General features: G+C 42.4%; 1 protein-coding gene across 7 annotated transcripts in view; it reads left to right on the top strand.

Annotated features, from left to right (window-relative positions):
* Positions 1–20,188, top strand: part of phf14 (PHD finger protein 14) — a 279,390-nt gene that overhangs the window by 174,598 nt on the left and 84,604 nt on the right. For all 7 annotated transcript variants that reach the window (XM_063043787.1, XM_063043793.1, XM_063043790.1 and 4 more), the window contains exons 15-16: positions 178–234; positions 316–440. In XM_063043787.1, the coding sequence (XP_062899857.1) occupies positions 178–234; positions 316–440 (182 nt within the window). The remainder of the gene's footprint in view (positions 1–177; positions 235–315; positions 441–20,188) is intronic.

The raw sequence follows: 20,188 nt of genomic DNA, 5'->3' as shown, positions 1-20,188 counted from the left end.
TATGGATTTTAGTATTTTAAACTGGGTTATTCATGATGCATTACACTCTGGCAGTTAAAAGCTTGTGGTTAGAACCAGAGGCATTCAATTATTAAGTTACAGAATCTTTCATTTAGAATGTTGACTGAAAAACTGTATTGCAAGTAATTTGTAAAGACATTTTTTATTCTTTCACAGAGAAGTAAAGGGCAGAAACGAAAAAGAGGTACCAGCTCGGATGGCGAAAAGGCTGAGGTTTGTGCTATTCTAGAAGGCACATATGTTTCCATCTTTTAACATTATGTATATAGCATCTAGAAATTCATTATTTTCTAGGAACCAATTCCTCCTAGAACAAGACGGCGACGGCAGACCTCATTACAGAAAAGACCAAAATCTGAAGACCTGAGGACAGAATGTGCTACCTGCAAGAATCCTGGAGACAATGAAAATTTAGTCAGGTAGATGTTCAATGAATTTTACTGTTGCTACTTAACGTTTTCTTACCTTTGTATTTACTTATAACATTATAAATATTATAAAGTAATTTACAATATTGTAATCTTTTAAAAATCTGACTGCAGAAGCTTTGATTTGGAAAACCAGATTGATTATGTCTGTTGAGATACCACAAACATTTGCATTATGGATTTTTATGTAATTAAGTTGGATAATCTCTTTCTGTACATGAGGATTAATTATACCTTGTCAGGTTGACTGTTAATGTAGTATAACAACAGGTCACAAAGATAAACAAGCAGTAATCCAATTGAAGTACAGAGTTCTGCATTAAGTAAAGCTTATTCAGTCTAGCAAATAATCAATGGGTTAGTTTGCTTCTGACATTTAGTCATCTGATCTGTGATTATGTTACAATGTTCGTTTGCATTTTCCCCACTAGAATGCTGCACACAAATGTAATGAGAAATATCAGACTTTTTTCTGAACACGTTTTGATTTTTATATCCAGAAATTGGACCTTTATTGTGGTGTGCCAAATAATGTTGCCTTTCAGCTAATGCTTAATTGAATCTACTGCAAAAAGTGGAATATTGCAGGGATCAGTGGTGAGACCCATATGTGACATGGGTGAGAATATAGGAGCGATTGGTACATTTGCAGATGGCACAAAAACTGGTGGAGTTATGGATAGTGAAGCTGTAGTCAGTCATAGATCAACCTGAAAGTTGTGCAGAGGAGTGTCAGACGTAGTTTAGTCTAGACCAGTGTGAGAGAATGTGGTTGGCGAGGTCAGTTTCTGCTAGAGCATATATAATATATGGAAGGGGCCCAGGAATGTTGATGCTGGAGGGCAAGTCCTTAGCTCTCGAAGAGTGGTGACATATGTGGATAGGGTAGTGAAAAAATGGCATTTGGCATACTTGCCTTCATAGGCTGAGGATTTGAATATAAGAATTAGAATGTCATATTGCAGCTGTACAAATCATTGGTAAGACCACACTTAAAGTATAATGTACAGTTCTGATTGCCACATGACAAGGATGTTACAGCAACAGAGAGAGAGTACAGAAGAGATTCACCAGATTGTTGTCTGAAATGAATGTCTGTAGTTACAAGGAGAAATGGTGGATGTTAGGTTTATTCTTACTGAAATATAGGAAGTGAAGGGGCGACCTTGTAGAGGTCTGCAAAACTATGAAGGGCATGGATACAATAAATAATCAAAGTCTTTTTTCCCTCTTAAGTTTGGGGTGGGTCTCTAAAACTAGAGCATAGGTTTCTGTTTAAGGGGATCTGAGAGGTAAGTTTTTGTCACAGAGATGGTGAATATTAAATAACCCTCAGAGAAGGGCAGATACTATTGCAACATTTAAAAGGCATTTGGACAAGATGTTAAGATAGGGAAGGACCAGTGGGATATGGGTCAAATGTAGGTGGACAGGATTAGCATAAATGGGAATCATATTTGACATAGATGAGATGGGTAATAAATAACTGTTTCTGAACTGCATGATTTTATGATTCAGTGTACCTTAGCTCCTCTCAACTGATATAGATTAAAGCCCTGGTCCTTAGAAATATTCTTGTAAATTTTCTCTGTGTGTTGTCAAGGACTTTTTTGTCTTTTCTATGGAGTAGTGATTGAAACTTAGATGTAATATTATAATTGTGACCTAATCAGAAAATTACAACAGTTCAGCATAATTTCACTGATTTGTATTCACTGCTCTTGGTTTGCTGTACATACATGATTTTGGCTTATGGTATCGATGATGAAGAGCAATGTCCCTACGTAAGCAACTCTCACAGCTATCTGGACTATTCCTCTTCTCACCCTGTCTCTTGCAAAAACGCCATCCCCTTCTCGCAATTCCTCCGTCTCCGCCGCATCTGCTCTCAGGATGAGGCTTTTCATTCTAGGATGAGGGAGATGTCTTCCTTTTTTAAAGAAAGGGGCTTCCCTTCCTCCACTATCAACTCTGCTCTTAAACGCATCTCCCCCATTTCATGTACATCTGCTCTCATTCCATCCTCCCACCACCCCACTAGGAATAGGGTTCCCCTGGTCCTCACCTACCACCCCACCAGCCTCCGGGTCCAACATATTATTCTCCGTAACTTCCGCCACCTCCAACGGGATCCCACCACTAAGCACATCTTTCCCTCCCCCCCCCTCTGCATTCCGCAGGGATCGCTCCCTACACAACTCCCTTGTCCATTCGTCCCCCCCATCCCTCCCCACTGATCTCCCTCCTGGCACTTATCCGTGTAAGCGGAACAAGTGCTACACATGCCCTTACACTTCCTCCCTTACCACCATTCAGGGCCCCAAACAGTCCTTCCAGGCAATACTTCAGCTGTGAGTCGACTGGGGTGATATACTGCGTCCGGTGCTCCCGATGTGGCCTTTTATATATTGGCGAGACCCGACGCAGACTGGGAGACCGCTTTGCTGAACATCTACGCTCTGTCCGCCAGAGAAAGCAGGATCTCCTAGTGGCCACACATTTTAATTCCACATCCCATTCCCATTCTGACATGTCTATCCACGGCCTCCTCTACTGTAAAGATGAAGCCACACTCAGGTTGGAGGAACAACACCTTATATTCCGTCTGGGTAGCCTCCAACCTGATGGCATGAACATCGACTTCTCTAACTTCCGCTAAGGCCCCACCTCCCCCTCGTACCCCATCTGTTACTCATTTTTATGTACACATTCTTTCTCTCACTCTCCTTTTTCTCCCTCTGTCCCTCTGAATATTCCTCTTGCCCATCCTCTGGGTCACCCCCCCCCCCTTGTCTTTCTTCCCGGACCTCCTGTCCCATGATCCTCTCGTATCCCCTTTTGCCTATCACCTGTCCAGCTCTTGGCTCCATCCCTCCCCCTCCTGTCTACTCCTATCATTTTGGATCTCCCCCTCCCCCTCCCACTTTCAAATCCCTTACTCACTCTTCCTTCAATTAGTCCTGACGAAGGGTCTCGGCCTGAAATGTCGACTACACCTCTTCCTACAGATGCTGCTTGGCCTGCTGCGTTCACCAGCAACTTTGATGTATGTTGCTTGAATTTCCAGCATCTGCAGAATTCCTGTTGTTCACACAAAAAGTGCTGTATTAATAAATACCTTCTCTTAATGTAAATATAACCTAATCCCAGGGGACTGGCTTCATTTCTTGGCTGTTGTGTACCGCCTAACAAAGTATTCTTAAAAATGAATGTAAAATGTCAGCTATATCCATCAAACTAGTGACTTAGATTGTTAAATTGAGATTTTCTTGAAATCACGTGTGAACCATAGGGCATGGAAGGCCATTCAGCTCATTCAGCCCATTGAGTCTCCACCATTCCACCAAGGTTGATTTATTATCCCTGTCATCTCATTATCCTGCCTTCTCCCTGTAACCTTTGACATCCTAGCTAATCATGAACCTATCAATCTTCTCTTAAATATACCCAGTGACTTGGCCTCCACAGCTGTCTGTGGCAATGAATTCCACAAATCCACTACCCTCTCTTTCTGGGACTCCGCAGTTCATGTTCTTTGTGTCTATTTACTACTTTTTTTTACTCATTGCACAATTTGATCAAGGCATTCTAATGCTGAACGGACTGTGCAGCTGTGGCCTGCAACCATCAATGCAATACTGTACTGATTCTGTGGCTGTGGCCTACAGCTATCAGGCTCCTGGATTGGATTCTGTTGCCTCAGCAGCTCCGTGGCTGTGGACTGACTTTTGGAGACTCTGTAGTTAATGTTATTTGTTTATTTTTTATTGTTTGCACGGTTTGTTCTTTTATTCACACATTGAATGTTTTATGGTCGTGTGTGTTTTCTTTTTGAATGGGTTCTGTTGTGTACTTTTTTGCTTTGTGGCTGCATGCAAGAAGACAAATCTCAAGGTTATGTACCATATACATACTTCATACTTTGTTAATAAATGTACTTTGAACTGTGGCTAAATGGAAGTACCTCTATTTTGAGGCTGAGCCTTCTGGCTTCAGACTCTGCCACTATAGGAAACGGTTGGCTCACAAATAGAGAAAGCTTGGAGACAGTGTGCGAGGGAGGATAGGCGGGTGATAGAGAAGGGACGTGCCCAGATCGACGGTTTATTTTAACGCAAGGAGTATTATGAACAAAGTGGATGAGCTTAGAGCATGGATCAGTACTTGGAGCTATGATGTGGTGCCCATTACAGAGACTTGGATGGCTCAGGGACAGGAATGTTTACTTCAGGTGCTGGGTTTTAGATGTTTCAGAAAGGACAGGGAGGGAGGTAAAAGAGGTGGGGGCGTGGCACTGTTTATCAGAGATAGTGTCACGGCTGCAGAAAAGGTGGACGTCATGGAGGGATGTCTATGGAGTCTCTGTGAGTGGAGGTTAGGAACAGGAAGGGGTCAGTAACTCTACTGGGTGTTTTTTATGGGCCGCCGAATAATAAGAGCGAAATTGAGCAGATAGGGAAACAGATCCTGGAAAGGTGTAATAATAACAGAGTTATTGTGGGAGATTTTAATTTCCCAAATATTGATTGACATCTGCCTGAAGCAAGGGGTTTACATGGGGTGGAGTTTGTTAGGTGTGTTCAGGAAGGTTCCTTGACACAATATGTAGATAAGCCTACAAGAGTAGAGACTACTTGATTTGGTATTGGGAAATGAACCTGGTCAGGTGTCAGATCTCTCAGTGGGAGAGCATTTTGGAGATAGAGATCATAATTCTATCTCCTTTACAACAGCATTGGAGAGAGATAGGAACAGACAAGTCGGAAAAGCGTTGAATTGGAGTAAGGGGAATTATGAGGCGATCAGGCAGGAACCTGGAAGCTTAAATTGGGAACAGATGTTCTCAGAGAAAGGTATGGAAGACATGTGGCACATGTTCAAAGGATATTTGTGTGGAGTTCTGCATAGGTACATTCCAATGAGACAGGGAAGTTATGGTAGGGTACAGGAACTGTGGTGTATAATGGCTGTAGTAAATCTAGTCAAGAAGAAAAGAAAAGCTTACGAAAGGTTCAGAGAGCTAGCTTTTGTTAGAGACCTGGAAGATTATAAGGCTTACAGGAAGGACTTAAGAAGGAAATTAGGAGAGCCGGAAGAGGCCATGTGAAGGCGTTGGCGAGCAGGATTAAGGAAAACCCAAAGGCATTATACAAGTACGTGAAGAGCAAGAGGATAAGACCTGAAAGGATAGGACCTTATCAAGTGTGACAGTGGGAAAGTGTGTTTGGAACCGGAGGAAATGGCAGAGGTACTTAATGAATACTTCAGTATTCACTATGGAAAAGGATCTTGGTGATTATAGTGATGACTTGCAGTGGACTGAAAAGCTTGAGCATGTAGATATTAAGAAAGAGGATGTGCTGGAGCTTTTGGAAAGCATCAAGTTGGATAAGTCACCAGGACTGGATGAGATGTACCCCAGGCTACTGTGGGAGGCGAAAGAGGAGATTGCTGAGCCTCTGGCAATGATCTTTGCATCATCAATGGGGACGGGAGAGGTTCTGGAGGATTGGAGGGTTGAGGATTTTGTTCCCTTATTCAAGAAATAGAGTAGAGATAGCCCAGGAAATTATAGACCAGTGAGTTTTACTTCAGTGGTTGGTAAATTGATGGAGAAGATCCTGAGAGTCAGGATTTATGAACATTTGGAGAGGGTTAATATGATTAGGGTTAGTCAACATGGCTTTGTCAAGGGCAGGTTGTGCCTTACGAGCCTGATTGAATTTTTTGAGGGCTTGACAAAACACATTGATGAAGGAAGAGCAGTATATGTAGTGTATATGGATTTCAGCAAGGCATTTGATAATGTACCCCATGCAAGGCTTATTGAGAAAGTAAGGAGGCATGGGATCCAAGGGGACATTGCTTTGTGGATCCAGAACTGGCTTGCCCACAGAAGGCAAAGAGGGGTTGTAGACGGGTCATATTCTGCATGGAGGTCGGTGACCAGTGGTGTGCCTCAGGGATCTGTTCTGGGACCCTTACTCTTTGTGATTTTTATAAATGACCTGGATGAGAAAGTGGAGGGATGGGTTAGTAAGTTTGCTGATGACACAGAAGTTGGAGGTGTTGTGGATCATGTGGAGGGCTGTCAGAGGTTACAGCGGGACATCGATAGTGGCAGATGGAGTTCAACCCAGATAAGTGTCAAGTGGTTCATTTTGGTAGGTCAAATATGATGGCAGAATATAGTATTAATGGTAAGACTCTTGGCAGTGTGGAGGATCAGAGGGATCTTGGGGTCCGAGTCCATAGGATCTCAAAGCAACTGCACAGGTTAACTCTGTGGTTAAGAAGGCATATGGTGTATTGGCCTTCATCAATTGTGGAATTGAATTTAGGTGCCGAGAGATAATGTTGCAGCTATATAGGACCTTGGTCAGACCCCACTTGGAGTACTGTGCTCAGTTCTGGTTGCCTCACTGCAGGAAGGATGTGGAAACCATAGAAAGGGTGCAGAGGAGATTCACAAGGATGTTGCCTGGATTGGGGAGCATGCCTTATGAAAACAGGTTGAGTGAACTTGGCCTTTTCTCCTTGGAGCGACGGAGGATGAGAGGTGACCTGGTAGAGGTGTATAAGATGATGAGAGGCATTGATCGTGTAGATAGTCAGAGGCTTTTTCTCAGAGCTGAAATGGCTGCCACAAGAGAGCACAGGTTTAAGGTGCTTGGGAATAGGTACAGAGGAGATGTCAGGTGTAAGTTTTTTACGCAGAGAGTGGTGAGTGCTTGGAATGGGCTGCTGGCAACGGTGGTGGAGGTGGATACAATAGGGTCTTTTAAGAGACTTTTGGATAGGTACACAGAGCTTAGAAAAATAGAGGGCAATGGGTAACCCTGGTAATTTCTAAGGTAGGGACATGTTCGGCAGAACTTTGTGGGCTGAAGGGCCTGTATTGTTCTGGATGTTTTCTATGTTTCTACATTCACTCTAGCTTTGCCTTTTAATATTCGATAGGTTTTAATGAGATTCTCCCCCCCCCCCCCCAATTCTTTTAAACTGCAGTAAGTACGCTCTTTATACATCGCCCTTTTCATTCCCGGGATCAGTCGAGAACCTTCTCTGTACCCTCTCCAGTGCTAGTACTTCTTTTCTTCGACAAGAGGCCCAAAATCAGCCATCTGTTTTGCTACAGACGTGTAAATACACTAGACCAGGTTTATACTAACATACCAAGTACATGTAAACAGTTCCCCAACCCCACATTGGGCTCTCAGATCACTTATCTGTTATATTAATTCCAGCGTACAAATCACTGATTAACAGGCTGAGTCAGCTGTAAAGGTGGTGAAGACCTGGCTTCAGGGGCAATCTCAGCACTGCAGGACTCCTTTGAAATTAGAAACGGGAGAACGTTCAGGGAGGCTGTTACCTGTGGTAACCATGTAGATGTCAAGGAGTATGTGGATTCTATGACCAGCTACGTAGAGAAGTGTGCTGATGATGTTACCCACATGAAACACATCCATGTGAAGGCAAATCAAAAGCCGATGGCTTACTGCAGAGGTGCGCGCATAGCTGCGGTATTGAGATCGGGGGGCACGACAGCTCTTAGGAAAGCAAGAACTGTGTTTTTCCACTCTATCAGAAAGGTGAAATGGGAGCTATCTCAGAGAATATACAACCTCTTCTGCGATATCAGAGACACAGGTGCATGTAGCGAGGAATTCAAAGGATTACAGAGTACAAGTCTACCCTATGCATTGGTGACCAGAAATCCTCACTCCCCAACAGGCTGAATGCTTTTATGCCCAGTTTGATGTACAGAACAAAGTGCTGACGAGGAAAGTACCGTTCCCCCAGCAGAGCAGACTCTCTGTTTGGGTGAAACTGAGGTGAGGGAGGCCCTCGCCAGGGTCAACTCATGCAAGGCTGTGGAGCCCAATACCACACCAGGTTGGGTTCTGAAGGACTGTGTAGCCCAGCTAATTGAAGTGCTGATGGATATACTCAACATTTCTCTGGAATAGTCTATTGTCCCCTCGGTTTTCAAGGTGGCAACCATTATTCCAGTGCTGAAGAAGGTGACAGTAACCTGCCTAAATGACTATAGTTCTGTGACATTGACATCAACCCTTATGAAATGCTTCGAACAGCTCGTCATGGAATGCATTAAAGCCTTTCTCTCGGCTACGTTGGACCCTTTCCAGTTCCCTAATCTCTCATGTTGATCCACTGACAATGCCATAGCCTCTGCCCTCCATTCTGTCCTGTCCCACCTGGAAAATACGGTTCCATGTGCCAGGCTGCTGTTTATAGCCTTCAGTTAGGTGCTTAGCACCCCAAAAGCTGGTGGGAAATTGGAATTGCCCAACAACAAACCTTCATGAGGATCTGCTGGAGAAGCTACGCGACCTCGGCTTTCTTTGCAGACCAGGCCTACTGTCCTTGGTGTCACCTGATGCCAGTGGCTGGGTGTGAAGACGTCGTAAGCGGTGTGCGAGGAAGCGGAAGCACAGCAAGCTGACAGGGATCCGTGCTAGGCTAAAACCAAACCCTAACCAGCCGGCTCTCCTGTCCATTCTGCTCTCCAATTTCCACTCCCTGGACAATAAATTGGACTACATCCGACTCCAGCGGACTACTTGGTGGGAGTTCAGAGTATGCTGCGCTTTCATTTTCACAGAAACGTGGCTTAGCGACAGAGTTCTAGATGCAGCCATTCAGCTAGACGGCTAGTCTTGTTTCGGGCCTACAGAGATGCAGCTCTGCGGTAAGGCTTGCGGTGGTGGCTTGTGTTTATACATCAACACAGAATGGTGCAAGAGCTCTGTGCTGGTCTCTAGTTACTGCTGATCACTAGTACAGTTTGTGACTGTTAGATGCAGACCATTTTATTTACTACGGGAATTCACCACTGTCCTTATACATTCCCCCCAGCGCTAATGCTAAAGAGGCGCTGTATGAACTGTATGGGGCTATTAACAAACTGCAGAATGCACGCCCTGATGTGCCTGTTGTCTTGTTTATTATTTATTGTACTGCCCTGCACTGTTTTGTGCACTTTATGCAGTCCTGTGTAGGTCTGTAGTCTAGTGTAGTTTGCCATTCCTCTATTATTACCTATCCTGAGTCATTTTCCAGTGGTCTAATATCTATTCTGGCCTCTCTTTTTATATATCTGAAGAGAAACATTTGGTATCCTCTTTTAAAAGCTTCCTAATCTTCTAACTTCCTACTAATGTTTTCTATATTATATGCCCTCTCTTGCTTTTATGCTGTCTTGACTTCCCTTGTCAGCCATGGTTGCCTCATCCTCTCTTTAGAATGCCACTTCATCTTTGGGATGTATCATATTCTGCGACTTCCAAATTGCTCCCAGAAACTCCAGTCATTGCTGTTTTGCTATCATCCCTCTTAGTATCCCCTGCCAATCAACTTCTCTCATGCCTCTGTAAATCCCTTTACTCCACTGTAGTACTGATACATCTGTCTTTAACTTCACCATCTCGTACTCCAGGTTGAATTCTATCATATTATGATCACTGCCTCCAAAGTATTCTTTTACCTTCAGCTCCATAATTAAATCTGATTCATTACACAACAGCCTATCCAGAATTGCCTCTCATCTAGTGGGCACAACCACAAGCTGCTCTAGAAAGCCATCTTGTTGGCATTCTACAATTTCCCTCTCTTGGGATCCAATACTAGCCTGATTTCCCAAACCTGCCTGCATATTGAAATCCCCCATGACTATGGTAACATTGTTAATTTTACAAGTATACTATCAGTACTTCGATACCACCAATACTTTGATGTTCAAACTTCCAAAGCATTATATTTCATGCCCCTTATTGAAGCAACCAGAAGTAAACAGGCATTTGGAAATACATAGCATTTAAATACATCTTATTTCCATTACGCATTACACCACTATTGCTACACTACCTACTTGCTTTGTTACATGTGGGTTTCCCAGAATGTAAGTAACACTTATTGCATTTAAAGTACATGTGACAAATCAAGACTCAGCAGTCTTTAGGAACCTCCTATATAAATAGTTTTTTTTTGAAGCTTTTGTTATAAACTGGTGAGCTCTCTTTAAAGCAGAGCAAGACGTTTCAGTGATGATACAATAATATTCAAGGTAAGCATAGCTGAATCTGTTTAGGGAGTACAACTGTCCTCCAATTTAAGTAGTGTTGACCTGGAAGTAGAGATATACAAAAGACAAGGCATAACAGGATCAAATACTGTTGTACATCATCGTTAGTGGTAGTTACAATTGTAATCTACACATTTCGAATCACTTTTGGAATTCAGAAATTCAGGCTGCATGTTATTCTCTCATCTTCAACTTGCAAAGAATATAGAAATCAAATAATTGGCATAGCCATTTCTTATTGCCCAAATCTAAATGATCTTGAGAAGGTGGCAAATTATCACTCTGGACCACTGCAGCTTATGTGGTTAAGGTACTCACTATTATTGCATTGTTGATAAACAATCCTGGGACATAACTCTTTACAAGAAAAAAAAGTTTTATTTCAAACTCAGAATATTGTGTGATTTGGAAGGAAGTTTGCATATGTCCTCTTGCTGCTCTGTGGAAGGACACAGTGGAATAACTATGTGGAGACTTGTTGCACTGCATTTTGGAAATGAGATATATATATATATATTAACTCCATAAAAATGTTGGATAGAATGTTGATTAAGTTGTTCTGAATGGTGTCAAACAGAATGTCCATAGAATTCCACTCGTCCAGTCAACAGCACAGTATTCACTCAAACACTACTGTGTTTCTGATTGCATAAAGGAATCAATTAGGGAGTGGTGACTCACTCAAGACATTGGTCATCCATCAAATTGAAAGACCACCATGCTTAGTTTAGTGCCGTGCATCCTTTCCATGATCTGTAAATTTCTCACCTCTCTGCTTAAGTCTGTGCCCTCTAGTTTTAGACTGCCTTAGCCTGATAAAGAAAATCTGAGCGTGTGTCTTAATTTTATAAATCTCCATAAGGTTACTACTTGGTCTCCCATGTTCCAACGAGAATAAGCCTACCCAATCTCTCCTTATTACTACAGTCCTCGATTCCAGGCAGCGTTCTGATGGCTATCATCTGCATTTTCTCCAGCACCATCACATTGTATTCGTAGCAAGGCAACGAAAACTACATAATTCTTTAAAGAGAATTAGGAACACCAAGTTTCTGGGAGTGCATGTAATGCACAATCTCACCAGGATCCTCAATACCACCTCTTTGGTCAAGAAAGCATAGCAGTGTCTCCACTTTCTGAGGAGATTGAGGTGAGCAAGGCCCCACCCCCTATTCTAACCAGTATTTACGGAACCATCTTCAAGAGTATCCTGATCAGCTGCACCTGTCTGGTACAGGAATTGCAAGGTATCTGACCACAGTCCAAAAGGAAGGATCGCAAGAACTGCTGAGTGGATCGTTGGAGTCTCTCTTCCACCTATCAGAGATATTTATCCAGATACTGCATACTCGGGGCCCTTAGCAATGTGTATGATCCCTCCCACCTATCCAACAATTTCTGCCCCCCCCCTCGCCCAATCATCAGGCAGGAGACACCGTAGCATTAGGATAAAAACTTAGGATGGGAAACAACTTCTTTCTCAAGGCCATAATCCTACTGACTCCCTGCTGCCACCTAGGTCTCATCATGTACAAAGCACCAGTAGCGTTATACTATTTACTTCGCATCTTCTGTAGTAAATGCACCTTATTATTTGTTAATTTATTTGTGGTAAGATTACTTTTATGTTGTGTGTGTGTTATATGTACTGTGTTGTGCACCTTGCTCCTGAGGAACATTGTTTCATTTGTACTGTATGTGTACTGTTGAACTGATCTTGGACTTCTTGATTCATATAACCAACAGCTTCCAAAGCCAGTACTACATTCTGCTCACAATAATCTGAATTATTTACTAGGATTATGTATAATTGTGAGGGCTGGAATTCAGTAGAGAATGTAAATTTGAATATCTGATGAAAAATGATATAACTCCAAAAATCTTCACCTGCCTATGCTTTGTGTGTGTTCAGTGAACCATTTAATTGAACTACATTATCTTAACAATGTATTTAATTAGCTAGATCATTCAATAACTAAAGGAAATTATATGTTTCCTTAAAATTCATCAATTAATTTTTGTTTATTGTGAAAGGTGACAGCTATTTTGTTCACTTGTAGATTGTGTTAACTGTGAACCTGCCAACCTAATCATTTAGTATCAAAATCTGTATGTTTAATTCCAGTTCGCTCTGCAATTTTTGATGTGATTGCTTAGAAAAATAAGTATGAAATTGAAATGTTATACTGAAAGTATGCAACTACAGGAGATACACCTCATGTTCTTTCACCTCTTCTCTTCTTGCCATCATCCAGGGATCCAAGTAGTATTTTTGGGTGAAGAGCAGTTCAGCTGTGTTTCATCCTGTCTAGCGTATGGCATTCGTTGTTCATAATGTGGTGTTGTATATGTTGGATAAGCCGAATACAGATAGCTTAATTGCTTTGCACAGCACCAGCATTCAGTACATGAGTGATCCTGAGTTTCCTGCTGTTTTAGTTCCCATTGCACTACCGCTGTGACCTTTCTCACTGTGCGAGTACAGTGAGGTGTAACTTATGCTTAAGGATAACACCTCATCTTTTGTCTGGGCATTTTGCAACCGGCAGGATCAAATATGAAATTCTCCAACTGTAAAAAACTCATTCTTTCTCTCTGTCAGTATCAGAACTAGCCATTTTTGTGTGTCATCAGTTTGGCTCTGTTTTCCCCTTTTTTATTAGGATTGTCTGGTTTGCTGGATATGCGACCGAGCTTTCAACTAACCATATGTAACAAAGACAAAGAAGTGTGATGGGTTCTACTAAAAGTCATTTGATACTATCCTATTGGAGATATTCCCTTTGCTCTACCTATCCCAACCCCATTCTTCTCTGCTACTGAATGCTACATTGTTATCTGTCTATCCCAGTTCTGACAAAGAGTCTCATGCTTAGTGCAGTAAAATTGGATATCAGTGAGAAATCTGGAAGTGAGGGCATTATAACCATTATCTTCTCGTGCAGATACTGGTTCATCTGCTGTCATCAAGTTGTGCTCATTGTAGTCATAGAGAGATATAGTATGGAAACAGACCTTTCAACCCACTGAGTCTGTGCTGACCACCAATCACCCACCACCCATTCATATTAACAATAATCCAACCTTATTCCCACTTTATTTATTCTGACTATATTCACATCCAAATTCTATCCCTCACCTACACTAAGAGCATCTTGCAGTGGCCAGTTCACTCACCAAACCATGTGAAAGGAAACTAGAGCATCTGGAGAAAACTTGCAGTTCCAGCTTGGCACACCATACCTTGAGTGGAATTGTGAGAAAGCAGGTAAAATATGCAAGAAAATTGTGGCTAATTAGAAGATACCTCAGGGGAGCTTCTGAATTCAAAATCCTTGGGCTCAGATGTAATTGTGTTAGCATTCTCCCCCCACCTCCCATTGGCAACTATAAAAGGGAAGGATTTATTAATGAGGAATAAAAATAGGAGACTTGTTTGTCATAAATATCACTTATACACAATTGTCATGTTTACAGTGAATCTGATGAGCAGTTAAATGTCTCATCATGAAGGGATGGTTCCCACATTATCATATTTAGATTGTACTCTTAAAAAGGAGAGTGAAAAGAGAAGAATTTAAAGGGGACCTGAGGGGAAAGATTTTCATACAGAAGATAGTGGGTACATCATTTAAAAGCTATTTAGACATTGGAACGGCTTAGATCAGATAGACAACTTGGTCAGATGAGCTGGACCAACAGGCCTATTTCTATGCTGTGTAATAATGACTGTAACCACTGCCTTACCTAGAACTACTGTATATCGCACAGCTAAAGTGATGTGCTATGGGCTATTTCAAATTATCTTTCAGATAAATAAAATGCATTTATTTGCCCACATCTGCACTGTAAGAACACATTGCTAATGTTGAAAAAAATATAATTACAGTGACTTTGTTCACATAAATAAGTATTTCAACCAGAGATTTTGATCAGGTGAACTGATAATTTTTGCTTGTGTATTACGTTCTTTTTTTCACATTAGAGCCCAAAATTCAGCAGAAAAACTAATAATACAACAACTGAAATGAGAGCAGTTCAAAAGTATTTATTCCCCTTTGCTCAGTACTTAGGTGAGCCACCTCTCGCAGCCATTACACACAGTAGTCGTTTTGGATAAGTCTATTAGCTTTGCACTGTATGATGGAGCACGATTTGCCCATTCCTCCTTTCAAAATTGTTCAAGCTGTGCCAGGTTAGTTCTTGTGCAGCAGTGGACAGCAGTCTTGAGGTCCCGCTGGAAATGTTTGATCGGATTAAGGTCAGAATTCTGACAGGGTCACTCAAAGACATCAATTTTCTTTATTTGGAGCCATTTCATGGTTGCTCTGGCAGTGTGCTTTCGGTTATTGTCCTGCTGAAAGATGAATTTCCTCACCAGTTTAAATTTTTTGGCCGAGGCTAGTGTTTTTTTTTAATCCAGGATCTCTCTGTATTTAGCAGCATTTATTTTCCCCTTTCTGGTCAATCCTGACCAGATTTTCAGTCCCTGCTGCTGAAAAGCATCTCCATAGTATGATACTACCTCCTCCATATATTACAGTAGGGCAGGGTTCCCCAATTAGTATTCCACAAGGACCAAATTGTGTCAAGCATGCCAAGCCAAGGGCCAAAACGTCCAGGTTTTTTTTCATCGCGCCAGTAATTTGTTTTATGGGCAGATGTTGTTGCTGCTATTACCATTATTATTATTATTATTATTATTATTTATTATTAGTAGTAGTAGTAGTGTTGGCATGTGGCCAAGTGGTTAAGGCGTTCGTCTAGTGATTTGAAGGTCGCTAGTTCGAGCCTTGGCTGAAGCAGTGTGTGTGTGCCCTTGAGCAAGGCACTTAACCACACATTGCTCTGCGATGGCACTGGTGCCAAGCTGTATGGGTCCTGATGCCCTTCCCTTGGACAACATTGGTGGCGTGGAGAGGGGAGACTTGCAGCATGGGCAACTGCTGGTCTTCCATACAACCTTGCCCAGGGCTGTACCCTGGAAACCTTCCAAGGCGCAAATCTGTGGTCTCATGAGACTAATGAATAGAAGAAAAAGAAGAAAGAGAAGGAGAGGAGAAGAAGAAGAAGAAAAAGAAGAAATAGTAATAATAGTAATTATTATTATTATAATTATAATTTAGGCCTGGGATTCTCAAAGCCTGTGTTGTGGGTCACGCAAGAAAAAAAATGCACCCTTGAAACAAAATAAGTCCAAAATGAACCATGATGACTCTACCTATCACAACTGTCAGCTGTCACATTGAGAACTCATCTGGGACTTAAAATACACACACACACACACACACACACACACAAACAGTAAACATGGTAGTCTTCACCACTTCACTTCCACACAAAGAGTTTTACTAGTACTGCCTTTTCCAACTGTTTCTGTTCTCTTATTTAATCTATTTGTTCTTTTTAATTAAACTATGTAACATTTGAAGTATGAAGTGTAACTGTAAGTGAAATTATCAGTACAGGTGTCCCCCGCTTTTTGAACGTTCGCTTTACGAAACCTCACTGTTACGAAAGACCTACATTAGTACCCTGTTTTCGCTTTCAGAAGGTGTTTTCAGTGTTCCGAAAAAAATCAGCGCACGCGCCCAGAACAGCCGCTCTCCCCCGGATTCGGAACGGCATTGCTTTAACACGTTGCATTGAGCAGCCTTTTGCAAGATGAGTTCTGATATCTTGGAAAAGCCTGAAAGAGCTTGTAAGGGTGTTACATTTAGCGTAAAACTAGACATAATTAAGCGTTTTGATCGTGGTGAACGAAGTAAGGACAAAGTGAGTTTGACTTGTGGAAGTTGACGAAGATGATGTTGAAGAGGTTTTGGCATCCCATGACCAAGAACTGATAGATGAAGAGCTGATGCAATTGGAAGAGGAAAGGATAACAACCGAATGCAGTAGTGAAATGAACGTGAAGCCACTGCGTGAGATTTTCGCTGCAATGATAAAGTACGACTTGAATTTTGAAAGGGGACGTTGGTTTAGGGGATATTTGCAAAATGGGTTCAGTCCTTACAAAGAACTGTATGATAGAAAAATGCGCGAGGCTCAGCAGTCAAGCAAGCCTTCCACATCAGCCACAGCAGGCGACGAACCGACCTTCCGACATCGAGGCGGGCAGTCATAGGAGAAGATGAGCCGCCTGCTCTAATAGAAACAGACGACGAGATAACACCCCAGTGTCCCACCACCCCAACACCCAGGCCGTGGACAGATACAGTACCGATTCGCGGAGAATGCAGCAGTAACCGGGAGACATACAGCACATCTTTAAGAAAAAAGCCAAAATAGACATTCTAATTAATTAGGTGCCGCCCCACATGTAAATATCGGCCCAGATCAGAGGTGATGCAATCGGCACTGATCTGAGCCGACAATTACGTGTTGGGCGGCACCTAATTAATTAGCATGTTTATTTCGGCTTTTTTCTTAAATATGTGCTGTGTGCCTCCTGGCTACCGCTGGACTCCTGCGTGCCTCGCGGCAATGTATCAGTCGGCGGCCTGGAGGGTGGGGGCCACTGCACCACCCAACCTGCGACGACTCAGTCTAACACATCATCGGCAAGCTGTCTTCCCGATTCCGGTAAGTGATACTACACTGTACATACATTATTTCTACTTTATATTGGCTGTGTATTTTTACGTGTTATTTGGTATGATTTGGCAGCTTCATAGCTTAAAGGTTACTGGAGAGCGCTTGCGTTAGATTTTCGCTTCGGCGAACAGTGCCGGCAATGATTGTGGAAAAGTATTTCTACTCTAATATAGGCTGTGTATTAATCATATCATTCCTGCTTTTACTATATGTTACTGTTATTTTCGGTTTTATGTGTTATTTGGCATGATTTGGTAGGTTATTTTTGAGTCTGCGAACGCTCACAAAATTTTCCCATATAAATAAATGGTAATTGCTTCTTCGCTTTACGACATTTCGGCTTACGAACCGTTTCATAAGCCGCTCTACCTTCGGATGACGGGGGAAACCTGTATTATTGTTGTTGTAATATCATTATACCACAGTAAAATTGACAAATGGACAAAAATTAATTGATTCACTCACCAGTCAGTGAGAGAAGTGACAGCGACGGGATGAGGCAATCCTTCTGATGTTGGGCCTATATTCTGTTGTGGCAATCCTGAGGCGCTGGCCAAGATGTGCATTGCAGAGTCTGTTTCCGTCGTGGTTCTTGATAGAGTTCATTGAAGAAAACGATGACTCACATTTGTACGTGGAGGGGAACAGTGTGAGTAGGAGCATTGCGATAGCTCTCGTGTTTTTGGATTGAGCTTGGGGAACCACATTGATCCAAAAGTCACTCACCCCAATGTCCTTGTGTTGTGCTTTGAACAAATCAGATGTTCCCATTTCCAAGACCTCCATCTGAAGAGTTGCCTTATCTATGGAAGGCAGCAGCGTTTTGGCCTCTGCAGTCCACTGGCCATCAGCCGAAACGGAGAATAGCTGTCTTAGGGAGAGGAGGATGTCACCTGAGAGTTTAGGGGATCTTTCAAATCGTTCCCTGAAGTTCTCTGCCAGGCTGGTCACAAAATCCTTCATCATTGGATCCTCCCGCATCTTGTTCTTCTTGCAATGCTCCCGTAGACGTGGAAAGTGCAACTTTATCCCGTGAATGTCTCTTTCCAAAAGGTTCAGCTTTGACCGGAAAGCTTCAGTCGCCTCGTACGTGCGTGCCGCTGTCTAGTCGAGGACCATAGAGAGTGCGCAGTAGGTCGTGTGCTCTACGGGGGCGTAGGTCAAGTGTACGGTGCGGGATGAGGTTAAAATAAATTAAAGCAGCGCACGCTTTATTTATGTGTTATGACAGGTACGTTCACGTAAGTGCCAATGGGTCGGCGCAGTCCAGACATTTGGTTCTCGTGGTCCAGACCTGGCCCGCGGTCCGCCTATTGAGGTTGTCTGCAGTAGGGATTGTGTTACCTGGCTGATGTGCAGTATTAGATTTATACCACAGGTACCTTCCTCCTGGCAATATCAATGAGAAGAGGGCATGTCATAGGTGATGGGGTTCTTAATAATGGACACTGCCTTTGTAAGGCACCGGTCCTTGAAGACAGAGGCTAGTACCCAAGATGGAGCTGATTAAGGCTACGTCCACATGATGCCGGATAATTTTGAAAACGCCGGTTTCGAGTAAAAACGACAGGCGTCCACACTAAGTGTTTTTTCAAAATATCTCTCTGTACATGAGATGGATATTTGAGCGAATCTCCTCCTACTGAGCATGCGCATGCCACACAGAAAACAAGCGAAGAGGAAACGGTATACTTGGTGCGTGTTTGTCCAGTTACAGAGTAGAAAACCTTAAAAGGAATTGCTCTTGGCTCTCACGCAGGAGGACTTAAAACTAAAAAAAAATACTGCAGCGTATAGAGGCAACCGACAGGGAGTTCACGGACAGTATGATCCGCTGATGACGAACATTGAAAAACTGACCAACTCTGTTGCATTAATAAAACACCTTGTTAAATGTATAAAACATGTCTGCATCAGTGTTATCTTGTATTTTCATACAATGTTACATTAGGCTGTTACACATCTATTGTCAGAGAAATACTTGCATAAATAGGTAAACCACCTTGGTTCTTGGTTCTTGATCCTCCAAAATATTCCGCATGGAATTTAAACTGGAGGTGGCGGAGGGTGTTTTCTGTCCTTACCTTCATACAAGCAAGGACAGAAAACAGGGCAAGGTGAGTATACTTATTTATTCAGTAAGCTATGGGTCAAAGTATTTGGTGAGTTCATTTCTAACTCTTCTGGCTTCAGTCTCGTTGCCGTCTGTTCTGAAATTGTTAGGTTCTGCGAAGCGCAGAATCAAATATCGCTGTGATGATTGTACGGTCTAGTATCAATTGTTTGGCAACAATGAAGTAATAATAATAATAAGAAGAAAACAATGAAATGCCACGCTGTCGCCATCTGTTGCGACACGTCATGACAGCGGTTTTAAAAAGCTCCAGTTACCCCGTACACACTGCAATGGATATTAGGCATTTTCAGATTTATTCACTCTGGAGACTGTTTCTGAAAATCTCCGTTTTCGGGCGATGAAAACGCTGTTTTAGTGTGGACAGAGGGTCAAAACAAAGAGAAAAAGCTTTGTTTTCAAAATTATCCAGCGTAGTGTGGACTTCGCCTAATTTTACAACTTTCTGTAGCTTTTCTCAGTCCTGTGCAGTAGCGACTACCATGCCCCCCACTCCTCCCCCATACCAGACAGTGATGCAGCCTATCAGAATGTTCTCCATGGTACATCTATAGACGTTTTTGAGTGAATGACACAAATGTGTCATTTGTGTCAACACAGTTTGGAGAAGTGCTACAGGCAGCCGAGGCACGTGCTGTGGCATTGGCATAGTGGGCCAGAAAGCCTATTTTTGTGCTCTATGACTTCATGAGTTAATGACAAAATGTTACTTACATAGTATTAGTAGAAGAATAAAACTAATAAATATGTCTGACCTACTGTATATACTGGAGCTCATTGCATTTAGGCGTGTGTACAATTATTTCTGTTTGTGTGATTGTGCAGAGCTGTTATTGTCCGAAATGCTTCAGTATTTTTCCTAACATTGATATCTCGATATAGGTAATCTGGATCTAACTG

This window comes from Mobula hypostoma, chromosome 3 (assembly GCF_963921235.1).
Source record: "Mobula hypostoma chromosome 3, sMobHyp1.1, whole genome shotgun sequence".
Lineage (NCBI taxonomy): Eukaryota > Metazoa > Chordata > Chondrichthyes > Myliobatiformes > Myliobatidae > Mobula > Mobula hypostoma.
This window is presented reverse-complemented; position numbering and strand designations above follow the sequence as displayed.